The sequence below is a fragment of the Habropoda laboriosa genome, unplaced genomic scaffold (genome assembly GCF_001263275.1).
Source record: "Habropoda laboriosa isolate 0110345459 unplaced genomic scaffold, ASM126327v1 scaffold61, whole genome shotgun sequence".
In the NCBI taxonomy this organism is placed as follows: domain Eukaryota; kingdom Metazoa; phylum Arthropoda; class Insecta; order Hymenoptera; family Apidae; genus Habropoda; species Habropoda laboriosa.
Genome location: NW_017100203.1, coordinates 1,477,836 through 1,493,383, shown reverse-complemented (window position 1 = coordinate 1,493,383; position 15,548 = coordinate 1,477,836). Strand labels below are relative to the sequence as shown.

Below are 15,548 nucleotides of genomic sequence, written 5' to 3'. Positions count from 1 at the left end.
AGCTATTAGTGATCAGTAAAAATATATTCGAAATTATTTGAAACACATTTATAAGTTATCATTCGAGTGTGCAAGATAAAAATCCATATAGATAAAAAATTATAAACGTAATTACTTTCTTATTTATTAGTACTGTTAGCAATAGAAATGAAATTATTATCGACGTAAGTATAATTGTCCTTTTAGAAAAATAACGTGCATAATGAATTTAAAAATTGAAGTCTATATTTAACAAGGTATGAAATAACAACATTATTTATTTGACGAAACTAGTGGAACACGTAAAAATTTAGTTGCATTCAATTATGTAGTGTTTTATTATTTTTAATTTATAAATAAATGTCAAAGTCCAAAAACATTCATGCTCTTGGTTTTTTATATCTACAACACTCTCACAACCCTACCTAACAAAGACTCTAAAAGAAAAACTCTTCTTTCACATTCTGTCACTCCTACCATATCGCATGCTATTTCTGATTTTCTCTCATTAAAAATGGTCAACGCATCGATGGGCTTTGTACTTATTAGATCATCGTGGGTTTACGCGAAGGGCCTGTCTTGTGTCCCTGTTGATCCCTACATTTTTTTTTTACAACCCCTGCTCTGTGTCTTTTAAAATTACGTATTTAGAAGAGTTAGCATGGGTTTACATTTTTTAATTTTATTTGCAATTCAAATTCTGAAAGATTGTTATGGAATCGACATAAAGAAGACATTGTAATATTTAATGTGTAGGGAGATTATTTAATTCTTACTGCACAATAGTCTGATGGTGACGAAATGCTCACTGTATTTATCACCATATGGTATATTAACACGTTGAATACCGTGGGGGTCACCGGTGGCCCAGCACTTAACTTGCCAGTGGTAGCGTGACTGTAATTTGTGACCGGGGATGCCAGTATTAATAAAATTTTCAATATCATTAATGTTATAGTAATGACGTAAAATCGTAAAACAGTTAAACAATTGTATTTTTTCTAAAATAATTATTACATACGCATATTACGATGTATCTCGTTGAAAAAAGGCAGAGATGAGTATGTATTGGATGATTACAAAAGTTCGTGCTTAATTTTCAGAGGTGGCGGGAACCTCATCGCATTTCGACACACATGTTTTTTTTTTTGCATTATGTTACATTCCTCGAAAGGTACACCGTTTGTGTTTTATTTTCAAATAATTGTTGATTTCATTTCATTTTATTATCAAATGATACGTGACTTTGCACACACCGCTTGTGTTTTATTTTCAAATCGGGCACGAACTTTTGCAATCATTCAGTACATACATACATCAATGAAATTTTCGTAGACGTTACCACTTTTTTAATACGTTTGTTTGCAATCGTTCTACCGAAAATTTTAATATTTTTTTATAACATATTTTACAAAATTTTCTTACTTCGTTCACTTTTCCTAGAATTTTTCTTACTTTGTGGTGTGCTTTCTTTTGTAAACAAATTTGAAGAGAAGGAGCCGACTTGTTTATTTTAGTATTGAGTTAAATGAGTATCTAATTTCATCTGGGAATCGGAAAAATGACCAAACGCATTTCTACACTGTAGGGTTCACCGGTGACCCTTACTGTGACCCTCAGTAAGAAAAATGCATAAAATATGATAATAGAGTTCATTTTAGAGGTTTTATATAATATTGTACCACAATATGCGTCATATAACAAAAGTTTCATTTCGGCGCTGTATGCAAGTTATATAAAATTGGGGTTCGGCATTCAACGTATTACTTTACTTCTAGAAAAAAATATAACAATTCTGTTTATAGATAAACTTCAATAAGGGAAAAACGAAAGAGAAAACAAATTTTTGTAAACGATGCTACAAATATTTAGTCCGAATATAGAAGGTGGATAGATTAGCGTAAAAAATGTTTTGCGCACGAATACATATGTTTATCGCATGGAAAGATCAGTTTCGAAACGTGAACTTTATACTGAAACACGATATGTATTGGGAGCTTCAATTCCCATAAATACATTCTATCTTTATGATGAATTCGTGAGAAAGACGCAAAATCTATTTCATTTTTTATATTTATTTTAATGTTTGTGAATACATCGAATTTATTATTTAGTAAAAAGTGTATTATTTAATGAACCTTGTGTTAATAATGATGTCTTAAGAAAAAAGTAATTCATTTTTTTAAATTTAGAGGATATGTCGTTCGATTTTGTATGTCTTAAAAGGATTGTTATCAAAATTTTATCTTTATCTCAATACACAACTTTCCATGGTTAGAAATTTAATATATGAGTACAGAAACGTTATCTTCCGAGAATATTCTTGAATGATATTGAAACACAATATGATCTACTGTAATTTAAGCATTAAAGTGGAAGTAATAAAATTATATTTGTAAATGCATACATTTTAATTAAAAGGAAAAATTGACGAAATTATAAAGAAATTATTTCGCGTAAGTATGCAACTTCTTAATTTACTTTTTTACAAATTAATGAAAACCTGTTAATAACATGTAAAAAGATATTTAATCATTATGGTTTTAAGAATGCCAGCTTGTGGTTAATTTTCTTAATAACTTTATGCGACACACCGGTGTATTCGTTTTAATAAATGCTATCGTATTATGAATAAAGATGTATAGTACAATATTTGAAGAAATTAAGTTGACCTTGAATGAACCTTCTCTATCACTTCATACTCAAAAAAATATTTACACCACATAATGTCCCCCTCCATATCAAACAATTTTCTCATATCTACAACGGTTTGCGAGATATTCGTGCGTTTGCATTAAAATGGGACACATTGCATAACCATGTAACAATACGTTTTATGAATACACTTGAGCACGTTTTTAATTAATTTAAATCGGGTAATTAATAGACACTGACATAAAATCTTTATTACAAAAAATAAATTAATTCACTCTACATACAAAAATACATAACTAATATTAATAATACTCTCTATTCAGTGATGGTTTAATAATTATACTATTATCAAGAATCATTATTATCAAAACATGACAGTAATGACACTGGTAAAATTAATAGTGTATAATGTACAATATATAATGCATAAATGTCATGAGTCTTATTTGAGATATGATAGATTTTCGAAATATATATTATAAATCATAATGTTTTTTTTTTATGTTTTTTTTTCTCTTAAGAGGATCAAAAAACGCATATTAATAATTAGCTTTAAATTTGACATAAAAATTTTACAAAACAAAAGTAATTGCGGCAGTCTGTAGTTTGATAATTGAGAGTATATTACACGCATAGTTGATTTTATATTATAAATTATAAGATTAGAAAAAATTATGGCTTCTTAATACATTTACAAAATGTTTACATGTACTAGTTTGTACAAAACATTTTATACGTATGTGCTCAAAAATTAAATAGAACCAGCAGAAAATTTTTCACACTCAACTTTTACGTTCTAAACGGCAAATCGATATAAATTTCTTTCATTTCAATGTTTAATATGTTGATTATATAACTTGATCTTGCACATCAAGTATAAATGTAAAATTTGTATACATAACGTGAACTTCTATAATAAAGTCATTGTCCATTTTGTACAATCTTAATATTAGTATTTCTATATTCTTCTTATGATATATAAATTGTGAACAATTTCTTAATACTCAAAGGTATACTTCGACATTTTTAGTTAAAAAAAGTTATATTTAATTTGTTATAACGATTTAAACTGTCTTAAAGTCTTTGCAGACTACATATTTCATAAGAAAAGAAAGATCTAATAAAGATCCAGTCTTGCATTATAATATTATGTCATAATGTTCAATGAGAACATGTGACTAAGAATTTGTATCTCACTTATATAGGAGTACTCGTTTATACTTCAGATACAGATAATTTATAAAATTATGGAATAAATTTAGTAAATGCAAAAATGGTTCTCTTCTTTTTTTACAAATTCGCATTCTTCCATCTAATATATAAATTTTAGTACTCTTTATTAATTAACCGGGAATTGTACTTTAGTATTTGCGTTTAGAAAATAAAATTATTTTGTTTGCTGCCACGTTGATAAAGTGCAGCAAATAAGTATTATTAATTCTATCAATATACATATGTCAATTTTAACTTATTGGTCCCTAACATAAAAATCTTCTAATAGAGTGTTGTACAATAAAGTGCTTTAAATTAAAAAATATCTAGCCTCTTCTAACTACATTTTGCTTTTAAACTACGAAAGTTATATTGTATACTAAAATATTAATACATACTTCAACATTTACTTTTGTACTTCAGTGTAAGTCGCATTTGTTCTATCCTTTCAGTATACTGACATTCAAGTTCTTTAAGCTTTGTTGCTACTTGCTCTTCTTGAGTACTAACGATTGCTTCAAGTTTTTGTTGTACTTGATTCATGGCTCTTTTGTACCCTTCCTCTATACGTTTACATTCACTCAATAAAAATTTTTCTTTATTTTCCGCATGCTCCTAAAAGCAATAAAACAGAATTAATGAAAAGTGTCAAATAGATGTGATTTTTATATTACAAAATTACCTTATAATTATTTGCAGTTTTTTTCGCTGATTGATATTTATGCTTTAATGTATCAACGTTGCTTTTCATTTCTTTCTCCTTTTCTTTCAATGCCTTTATATCTACTTTTAAATTTTCTTCACTTTCCTTTAATTGCTGTAATTTTTCATTCATTTCAATTTCTTTATCCTTTATTTCCCTAATCTCTGCAGCCCATTTAGTCATTACTTGAGCCATCAGATTTCTTTCCTCATCCACATCACTTTCTTTTTGCTTTAATTCTTCCTGTAACTTTTCGATTTTCAACTTTCGTGCTACCAATTCTTTGTAGTAAGTTTCAAGTTTGGTTTCAATCATTTGACTAACAAATTGCTCCTTTGCTTTGAAAGATGAATGAATTTTTACCTTTTCTGTGAGCATCGTTTCTTTCAATGTTTCCACTTCCTGCGTCTTTTCACTGCATCTGGTCTGTAGTTCTAATAAAACAGTTTTATATCTTTCTTCTAATTCTTTTCTCTTCCCTTGGTGCTGTTCTTCTATACCTCTAAGCTCTTCAACTACTTTTTGCTCCATTTCTTCTCGAACTTCCTTTATCATAATTTCCTTTATCTTTTGAAAATCTGTACCATCGCTTGAACTACGCGGTGATAAATTCAATTCTGCAGACACTTGTTTCTGATTTTTGACATACTGTTCGAAATGTTTGGCTTGATTCTTTAATTTTAAGACAAGTTGATCCCTTTCTTCTTTTATTTTTTCAAAGTCCTTTGATTTTTCTAGTTCCTCATCTTTCCCTTGCAAGTCTTTTTCTAATTGTTTGATTCTTTGCTCCATGACTAAATTACCATTCCTTCCAGCTTTCAAATGATTTATCTTACTATTTAATTGTGTCACTAGATCTTTGTAGTGAGAAAGTTCTTTTTCCAATTCACATTTTGAATTTAATGATATTTCACTACTTTTCTTGAACCTATTTTCAAAATTTCCAATTATTTTCTTTGTTTCTGATAATTCTGTTTCTAATTGTGAGATTTTATCCTTATAAATGTTTCTTTCACTAATCAAACTTTCGCACTTATTTTTTAAACCTTCATTTTCTACTTGATATCGTGCCACCTTTAATTTTACATCATCAGAATCGTCAATCTTTGAATTTCGCTTAATATTTGATAATTCGGAATCAAGTTTAGAAATTTTAGTAATAAGATCATTTCTTTCACCAATTGCATTTTCGTATTTCTTTTTCCAGGATTCTTGAGATATTTCTATTTGTGCTATTTTTAATCTAGCATCATCTAATTCAGATTGATATTCTGATATTTTATTGTGTTCATCAACTGCAGCATGTAATTTATCCTCTAAACGTTTACAATCTTCTTCAAGCTATAAATATATTAAATTTTATGAATTGTATGTAGAATTATATAAATAAACAGTTTTTAATCAAATATGTGTACCTGATTAATTTTCTCTAAGTGTTTGGAACAATCACCTGACAAGAGAACACTTATTTCTTGATTAGGATGAGCATTGCGTAATTCATTTAAGGCTTCTTCTTTTGCTGAAGATATTAAGTATATTATGGAACTTTATTAGAATTTTAAATGTGATAAAAGGTAAACAAACCTTATTTATTTACATATCACTTACCCCTTTCAATTTCTTGATGAATTTTCTTTGTATACTCTTCTTTTTTCTTTCTTTCATAATTTAAATCTTTTTCCAATTCAATTACTCTACTTTTATATCTGTCACATTCCTCTGTTAACATGTCTGCTACTTTTACTTGTGCCTGCAAATCATGTTCGTATTTTTCGATATCTTTTTCACGTTCTTCTAAAGTAGCATATTTTTCTTTTAACATTTTAATTTCAGACTTGTGTTCACTTATTAACTGTTCCTTTGTACTACATACATCTATATACAATTCCTTAACACGATCCAACTCTTTTTGTGTTTGTTCTAATTGCACGCTGCACATTAAAATATCGTATTAATCAATTAAAATACAATTTCATAATTTCATACAAAGTGTGAATACTTACGATAATTGCACTACTTCAATTTGTGCTTCTTGCCTAACTCTTTCTACAGCCTTAGCATGTATTTCTAAATATTCTTTATTGTACTCATTAATGGCGTCTTTCTCTTGTTGATTTATACTTTCTTGATGTAATTTCTTAAGGGTTGTTTGATTAACTGCTAACGTTTCTTCTAACTTTTGTTCTAATCCTATTTTTTCTTCTCGTAATGATTCATATTGTTTTTTTACATCGCTAAGATGATTAGATAATTTTTGTATTTGAGCATTTGCTTTCAAAGCTTGATCTGTAAGCACAGATTTCAATTCTTGCTCTAAATCGTTAACACGTTTAGCGTATCGAGCCACTTCTTGCCGACAGGTATCAGCTATAATTAAAGCTTTATCAAGTTCTTTTTCTTTCTGTGATAAAGTATTTTCTAATCGAGTTATTTCCTTTCTTTTAACAGCTTGCCCAGCTAAACATCTAGAAATTAACAATACAATAATAAAATAATATAAAATAAGAATTTAATGAAATATAAAGTTATTTTAGGTGAAAATTTACTACCTTTGTAATTCTCCCCTTAATTTATTTGTGATATCATCACAAGGCTTTGATTTTGATTTATTATGCAGTTCGCCTAATTTCATCTGTCTCATAGAATCTGATTCTTCTTCTAATGTCGTAGCTAACAATGAATCATACTGTGCTACATCACATTTTGCTAGCTCTAATTTGTTCTGTAAATAAATGATTATTTTTAATACAATTCATAAACATTTTAAACGTATTATAGAATTTACTGTGAATATGTTACTTGCTAAATGTAAATTAGTACATTACATACTTGTAATTCATGAATTATTTTTTGCATTTCTTCTTTTTCTTGTGTTACGATTTTAATCTGTGCTTGAAGTTGCATCACTTGTTGAGCGTTATTTGTTGCCATAAGATTTCGGCATTGTGCTTGACTTTCTTCTAACGCTTGCGCTAGACGATTCATAGTGTCCCCTTTTTCAACCATTAGTGTTTCATGCGCCCTTCGCACATCAACTAATTTATTTTCCAAAGCGACATATGATGTTTCCTGTTAAAATTTAAAAAAGCAAGGGACTAAAATTATTGCAATGTCATAAATTAGGAAATGTTTTTTTATTATAAATTTGTATTTTTAAAACTATAGTTCCATGTATAAAACATATACTGAAAAACCAATAAAATAATTTACATAACATAATATTGAGCTTTGTGCAACTATAATAAAGTTTTTGAAAAATACAATATCAAAAACTTGCCCAGATACAATGAGTGTTGGAATCCACATTGAGCAGCTATGACAAATATTATTATTATATATATGTATGTAAAATTGTGTGTTTGAATATTTTTCATTTCAACTGCATGTTTTTCTTGGGCTTGCTTTAAAAATTTTTCATGTGTTTTATCATTTACTTGTAATGCTTGTACTCTTTCTAACACAGCTATTTTTTGTTGTAATTCTATTACAGAAGTCCTTGCAACATTTAATTCTTCTGTCATCTAAAGTATATAATTTTTATCAATAGTTAATTAACATATACAATGACATTGAGAATAGTAAAAATGTTGTAAAAGAATATATAAAAAAATCTTACATTTTGATTAGTTTTTTCTAAAACTGCATTCTTCTCTTTTAGTGATGTTATTTGATTGTGAAGATCAACAATTTCAGCTTTTGCATCAACTACAAAAAAGTATGAGCTTTTATAATCCTTGTTGTATATTTTTTTGTTTGTTACAATATCAATGTTTTATTAAATCTTACCTAAAGCATGTTGTGTTTGATTTCTAGATATATTTGCTCTTTCAATTTCAGCTTGCAAAAGTGTTATTTTTCTATTAAGCTGATTTTTTTCTTCTTCTTTTTCTAACTGTAGTTGTTGCAATTCTTCTGTTACTCGCTTAATTTCTCTCATTCTAACTGTATATAAAACTTCAAGTTGTTCCTTACTATCATATTCTGCAGTTTTATAAGCTACATTGTCATCTCTTGGTCTACCATTTGGACTTGTTTTATAACAGTGATTTAAATGATCAGATGTAATATTATCACCACCACCAAATTCATGAATTTGTTTACACTGTACATTATTTTCATATCCATCAATATAACCATTATTGGAATAATTTTTACTTTGAGCATCATAATGATTAGCTGGTGTTTGATAATTATATGAGTAATTTTCATTAAATGTGTATTCTTCCTCAGTTTGAACTCTTAAATCTCTAGGAAATGCAGAATTAGGTGGTCTTGCTAGTTCATAAGGCGTTTCGGCAGTAATATTATGCATATCATTATTTCTATTACTCTTAGAATATGGTGTATCTGTTTGATCATATACGTTAAAGTCTCTCTGGATATCAGAGATTGATGGGCCAATTTCTAACTCTGATCTATGATTTGTCATAGTATTGTCATAGTTTTTGGAATTTTCAACATGATCATAAACCCCAAATTCTTTTTGCAGCTGAGATATAGTTTGGCCTTTGGATGATATAAGTCCTTGAGTAGAAGAATTTAACATTGAATTAGAAACTTCTACTTCTTTAGTACTATCTTGATAATGACTACTGTTGACAGAACTAATGTCATTGTCATCATCTAAATCATCAAATGCATTGGTCAAGAGATCTGTAATCTAAAATACCAAAACTTGTGTATTAAGATGGCAATCATCAAACTTGCTTCCTTTGAATTACATTTTTCATATGAATAAAAAATTGACAGTAACATTCTGCAATAATATTTGGCAAAATTAAATTGAAATGAAGAAACTACACCTCTTTATTGCGCCGCTTAATGTCTTCTTGTTCCTCATCTTCCTCTAAGCCTTGTGTACTTGTATTTAACCGAATACTTTCTGAGCCTTGAAACAAGCTCAGACTTGGACCCTCCATCCCTACCGTCTGGCATACACCAATTTATCATGAAAACCAAACATATATACCCAACATATTTTTGTTTATAATATCATAACCTAAACGCAACAAGTGGGTCACAGAAAATCAGTTTGAATTATGATCCTAGGTTTAGCAATGGATTACAAAGTCTTAATAAGCTCATTTTTTATTACTCTCGACAAGTCCACGATAAACAACTCCGAGATTATTAAACTTTCTGAACGATTATGCACTCCGCAATTTGCTTGTAAACAATCTTTGAAAAGTCAAACTGCATTACAGGAAGTCTATATGCGGAAGTAAGGTTTCTGGGTATTCTTGCTTTCCTATTGGCTTGTTCATGGAGTATTACTAGTGATTGTAGTAGCGCATTTTCTTAAAGAAATATTTAACTATAAAGAGTTTACTGAAGTATACACACTAATAACGATAACTTCAACGATATAAGAAGTAACGTTAGTTTAATATGAAAGCAGTAATACAACGAGTGGCAAAAGCTAGTGTTTCAGGTAATGATTAGGTTATATCTGTTTTATTGCAATAACCAAATTATTCTCTCTTAAAAAACAGAAGTCAAAAAGAAACATTAAATGTCACCATATGTTTATGAAATCAAAAATATGGTACACTATGAAAAATTTAATAAAACAGTCAAAATACATGCTTTCTTATTTTTAATTCTTAAAACAATAATATAGTATTAAATAATATGAATTTATATAAAAACGTTATTTAGAATATAATTCAGTATTCATATAATATGAAGTTATACAATAATGCATAAACTTTAGCTTAATATTTTTCTTTCATTAGAATATACGTGACATTTTATAATATTATGATTACATTTATTTTATTCAGTATAGCTGTGATTATAGAACAATTTTTCAGTTGATGGTGAACTTATTAGTAGCATTGAAAATGGTCTATGCGTCTTAATTGGCATAAAAAGAGATGACTCAAAGGAGGACATCAATTACATGTAATAAATGACATTAGTATTTTGCATTGTATTTGTAAAATTCTAATCAAAGTAGTTTAGTTTTGTAAAATAAGAAATAAATTCTTTTTTTCCTTAGAGTAAAAAAAATACTGAATACTAAAATTTTTGAGAATAATAATAAAAAATGGGGTGCTAGTGTTATGGATAAACAATATGAAATATTATGTATCAGTCAGTTTACATTATATTATAATTTAAAAGGAAATAAATTAGATTTCCATAGAGCTATGCCTGCTCAAGAATCTGAACCATTTTATAATAATTTTCTTGCTGAACTTCGTAAGAAATATAAACCAGAATTAATTAAAGGTAAATACTTAACAAATATGAGAAAATAATTCTTGTAAAAGTATTACTGAAGTGGAGTCAAAAGTATTGCTGTCAAATTGTTAATAAAGATTTATTTACAAAAATAATCCATTGACTTCTTTGAATATTTTCTACAGATGGTAAATTTGGAGCACTGATGGAAGTTAATATACAAAACAGTGGACCTGTAACATTAGAAATAGAATCCCCAGTTAAGTCTAATATACTAAATGAATCCAATGAAGCATAAGGGATATTGAAAATTCAAAACAACATAAATGTTAATTAACTTATGTTCAGTATTACTCAAAATAAATATATTCCTAATAGTATATCAAATATGTATTTTATTTTTACATAGTATAAACTAAACCAAGTTTGATTTAGCACAATTTTATAAATATTATTTTTAATATAACATTGTAGGTGTAAAAAACTAACAACTTTATTAGTTTTTCTTTTAAAAATTTCAATATTTTTTTACTTTATTTTATTTATTTTTACGCCAAAGACGTACGTTTATATAACGCGCGCGGCAATGTTGTATTAGCTTATAGATACAACATTTAATCAGTTGAAGGGTCACATGTATTTTGTCGTTAAGAGAATTATAGAGAGCGTGTAGACACCGTTAGTAGTACGTCAATTTGTATTATTATAGTAAATGTCATCTGTCATAGAAAACTATCTTTAAAAGATCTTTTTCTTGGTATAATAAAACCATAAGTTCAACGCTATACATTCGATGTTAAATATGTTGATGATGTCGTGTGAAACATATGTATATCTAGGCAGCAATTTGATATCACCGAAGTAAGTGAGAAAGTGCGATTTTTTTTCAAACAAATATTGTTTTATATTTGTTAGAAAATAATTTTCGATTTTAAATAAGAAATCCCAGTTTAAACCTCAACATAAACCAACGAAAGTTTAATGACATGTAAAATTTAACAAATATAAATATAGGGAATTTTTAATCACTTGAAGTATATCTATATTTCTACATATATAGATATTTTTATTGTATCGATAGTAATTTGTACTATATTAATATATTCATTCACACTTCGAGTATATTGTTGTAATAATGCTTATTGTTAAGAATTATGAGTTTAATTTTTATTTAAAAATTATTTTTATTTCAGCTTTAAATGTCACCGCTAAAAATTAAACAAGTAATTATTTATTAAAGTAAGCAACAAAAATCGAAACGATTTACATATCCAGTTCCTTTTTCTTTTCATTTATTAATATTTTATTGAAGTACAATGGAAAGTGATCAAACAGAAGATAAAAATTCAATAACAGGAGAAAACAAAAATTCGGATGGTATATGATATTATTAAAACGTCGTAAATTTTTTAAATGTTAATTAATAACAATTTGACAATAATAATAAATACTTATATTCCAGATAAAGTTGACATTTCTTTGCAAACAGAAAATACGAAAATTGTGGAATTACGTAAATCTAAAGCTATAAATACTATAAATGATGAATTAATTAGTTGCCGACAAGTATGATAATATACAAATTTTAATTATTTACAATTACTTATTTACAAATTAATAGTAATTTTATATACTTATTTTTAGTCGCGCGAAATTCAAACAGATCCTATGGATACGGAAACAATAGAAAAATTAAAACATCGACTAGACACTTTAATGAATTCTCTAGCTACTCTTTCGGCAGAAAAATCTAAAATGGAAGCAAATTTTCAACAGGATAGAAAACAATTGAGAAATGAACGAGATGAAGTGAGTTCGTATTATTTGTAGCAATTGTAAATTATATGTACTGAATATATAACTTTTATAGTGTGAAAAAGTGATTAAAGATTTGAAGGAAAAATTGAAAAAGGCGCAAAATTCAAATTATTTAGAAATGGAACATGTAAAATGTAAATTAAGTATGGAACGTCACGAAAGGGAAAAAGAACAAGCAAATCAAGCTAAAATGATAAAGTATGTGATAAGATATAAAAAATATGTTTCATAATAGTAAAAAATATTTTTATACAAAATTTTACAAAAATTTTTTTTTTAGGGATCTCCAAAAGTTATTATATGATGAACGCCGTAATAAAGAACAAATGGAAGCGCAATTGAAAAATCAGTTTGCAAATAAGACACAATGTAAAATACTTGAAGCTGAATTAGAAATAACTAGAAACAAGCTTAAACAAGCAGAAGAAACAGCTAAAGAGACACCTCCAATTTTATTATCACTTCAGTCTGAGATGGCTCATATGAAGAAGCAACATTTAAATGCAATACATGAAGTAATTTTCAAAGATGTATATTTAGGAGTATTGTTCTGTCTGTAATTGATATAAATATAGTTAATTTATTCCATAGGAGCAAAAAAGAGCTACTACTGCAGAACAACAAGCTAGAGCATTAGCAATGACTCATGAAGCAAGAGTAGCTGGTTTAGAAGCAAAACTGGCTGAACTTTCAGAAGTTATTGGAGGATATGATAGACTCAGACAACATGATCAACAAGCTATTCAAAAACTGAAAGACCAATTAGCTAGCCTACAAGATTCTGAACATAATGATTATATTACATTAAATGATGAACCAGAAGAAATTATTTCTAAAATAAAAAATCTTTACACCAAATTGTTAGATTTAGATAATAAGAAGAATGAATCAGCGCATGTTAAATGTGAGTTAATTAAAGAAAATTATATATGAATTTGTTAAAAAGTAAATTAGCACGTTAAAAATTATTAACAAATTTTATTTTTAGCGTTACTGCACAGCTTAGAATTATATGATAAGCAACAGGTTGTTGACTATAAAGAAAAATATGAAATTCTATTACAAGAATTCGAGGATTATAAACAACAAGTGAAGTATAGTACTGTTGCAGATATGTCATATAATATTCAGAATCAAAATTTTGCATCTTCTCATGATAAAAACAGCAAAACACAACTGCATTTTTTAAAAGCACATAATAATAATTTGGAAGAAAGGATACGTGTGTTGAATAATGAAATTGCGAATAAAGAAAGAGAATTGCAATTAAAAATAGAGTATCAGGAAAAAGTAAATTTTTTCCTTCCTCTTTTTAATGTGTTTTTAATAAATAATGTCAAACTTAGTTATTACTAACATTATTTTTACAGTCATTTCAAGAAGAACGCGGGAAACTGAAACATATGTTGCTACAGAAAGATAATGAATTTCGTAGTAAAATATTTGCCTTGGAGCAACAGTTATTACGTCAACGAGTACGCTCGATGGCCCTTATTGAAGAAAAAAATAAAGAAATTTTTGCTTTAAAAACATCTTTTCACGTATTAATACCTAAAAAGGAAAATACTATAGAAACTAAAATAGATGTATCAAAACATGAAAGTAGAGCAGAACCGATTAATGATTTAGTAACTGGATTGTTAACAAACGACAGTCCTCCAATATTACATTACAGTCAAGAGTTAGCAAGAAAAGAGGTTCAAGTATCAGCGTCTAGGAAGAAAGTTTTGGAATTAGAAGCAGCATTACGGGAAAAGCAAAGAGAAATCGTTCATATAAAGGAAAAACAAAAGGAAGAAACAAAAAACTTACAAGCTCTAATTGCAAGGTAAATTTCAAATTAATGCAAAGAATAAAAAATTGAAGAAAATACATATGTATATACGATTAATAATTTTTAGACTGGAAGCTTGCAAATCTAGAGAAGGTGCAAATCTTGAATATTTAAAAAATGTTTTTGTAAACTACTTAACTACAAGTGATGTCTCCAGCAAACGTCACATGTTAAACGCTATTTCTACAGTATTACGTTTTACATCAGAAGAATTAAGTAAGGTAAAATATTAAATACTATTATGGAAATGTATAAAAAGAAAAAATTAGTTAATTTAATATACATCTTAAAATTTATCTATTTTATTGTATCCCTGGTGCCGTTAGAAATTATGGTTAAGTGATGTGAAGGTCAACAAAGCAAAGATAAGGTTTCAGGCTGGATTTAGGGTCAGGAAGTGGAAGATTGAGGAACAATTGTGACGTCTTTGCTATAGGCGACGATCGAGCATCGCGTGAGCAGTCGGTAACAGTTAAGCTATGTGCCTGTTTTCGAGAAGCGAAAACGGTGACTGTTGATTTTATTCCTATTAGAAGCTTTTGGGCTTTATAAGCAATTTTTTAAAGCGCAGGAAACTACTTTATTATTCAGAAATAATAAACAAATTTTTAGTTTTCACTTTTCTAAATCTTAAAAAATATTAATACATTTCCTGAGATTTCCTTTACAATAACAGTTTCTTTTATTGTGTCATTTGGAAATTAACGTCCTAGATGCTATTAAATGTTTGTCTTGCATGCCGACACATATAAAAGAAGAAGGTGGCTAAACAATTTTTGAAGTTTCCTGTTCTTTTATCAGCGTGCTATATTATCGACTGCTGATTAAAAACCATTTGTCTATCTAAACCAGAACTTTTCTTCAAGTGGAGACAAGGACCGTAGAATATATAGCAGGAAATAGGATTGTTATGAAAATCCGAATATTCGGTGTATTTGAATACCAGTTCGCCCTTTTGAAGTTTTACAGCCGTTATAGGGATGGCGTGTTCGTCTATTTTCCGCTCTTTTGCTTGGGCATCTATGTCAGAAGCTTCATCTTTGCTTTGTCGACCTTTACATTACTAGTACATTAGTGTTCATGAATGAAACTCGAATTTGTTATTGATTTTCAAATGTAATAAAATAATTATTTTCTAAGATTCATATTAAACTATTTATA

At 27.9% G+C, this 15,548-nt stretch overlaps 3 protein-coding genes across 3 annotated transcripts in view; 2 read left to right on the top strand and 1 right to left on the bottom strand.

Moving 5' to 3' along the window:
- Positions 1-4,245: 4,245 nt before the first annotated feature.
- On the bottom strand, positions 4,246-9,558 carry LOC108570549 (centrosomal protein of 152 kDa-like). The gene is made up of 12 exons (XM_017932424.1): positions 9,352-9,558; positions 8,336-9,209; positions 8,166-8,254; positions 7,896-8,070; positions 7,827-7,864; positions 7,379-7,618; positions 7,099-7,271; positions 6,553-7,014; positions 6,158-6,480; positions 5,965-6,068; positions 4,529-5,890; positions 4,246-4,461 (listed from the first exon to the last, which is right to left on the bottom strand). The coding sequence occupies exons 1-12, from the start codon at positions 9,466-9,468 to the stop codon at positions 4,246-4,248; spliced, it is 4,173 nt and encodes a 1,390-aa protein (XP_017787913.1). The 5' UTR covers positions 9,469-9,558.
- Positions 9,559-9,932: 374 nt separating this feature from the next.
- LOC108570562 (D-aminoacyl-tRNA deacylase) lies at positions 9,933-10,457 on the top strand. The gene is made up of 2 exons (XM_017932438.1): positions 9,933-9,980; positions 10,363-10,457. The coding sequence occupies exons 1-2, from the start codon at positions 9,938-9,940 to the stop codon at positions 10,455-10,457; spliced, it is 138 nt and encodes a 45-aa protein (XP_017787927.1). The 5' UTR covers positions 9,933-9,937.
- A 1,589-nt stretch (positions 10,458-12,046) lies between these two features.
- LOC108570543 (GRIP and coiled-coil domain-containing protein 1-like) overlaps positions 12,047-15,548 on the top strand; it is a 4,800-nt gene continuing 1,298 nt past the window's right edge. Inside the window, exons 1-9 of the mRNA XM_017932416.1 lie at positions 12,047-12,112; positions 12,198-12,301; positions 12,380-12,544; positions 12,606-12,751; positions 12,834-13,068; positions 13,145-13,457; positions 13,542-13,843; positions 13,924-14,381; positions 14,455-14,608. Coding sequence (XP_017787905.1) covers positions 12,052-12,112; positions 12,198-12,301; positions 12,380-12,544; positions 12,606-12,751; positions 12,834-13,068; positions 13,145-13,457; positions 13,542-13,843; positions 13,924-14,381; positions 14,455-14,608 — 1,938 coding nt within the window. The 5' untranslated portion in view covers positions 12,047-12,051. The remainder of the gene's footprint in view (positions 12,113-12,197; positions 12,302-12,379; positions 12,545-12,605; positions 12,752-12,833; positions 13,069-13,144; positions 13,458-13,541; positions 13,844-13,923; positions 14,382-14,454; positions 14,609-15,548) is intronic.

Coding starts and splice junctions, on each gene's coding strand:
- LOC108570549 (XM_017932424.1), bottom strand. CDS start 9,468: ATGGAGGGTCCAAGTCTGAGCTTGTTTCAAGGCTCAGAAAGTATTCGG. Junction 7,619..7,826: donor CCAACACTCATTGTATCTGG/GCAAGTTTTTGA, acceptor AAATTTTAACAG/GAAACATCATATGTCGCTTT. Junction 7,272..7,378: donor AAATAATTCATGAATTACAA/GTATGTAATGTA, acceptor ATTTATTTACAG/AACAAATTAGAGCTAGCAAA.
- LOC108570562 (XM_017932438.1), top strand. CDS start 9,938: ATGAAAGCAGTAATACAACGAGTGGCAAAAGCTAGTGTTTCAG. Junction 9,981..10,362: donor GGCAAAAGCTAGTGTTTCAG/GTAATGATTAGG, acceptor ACAATTTTTCAG/TTGATGGTGAACTTATTAGT.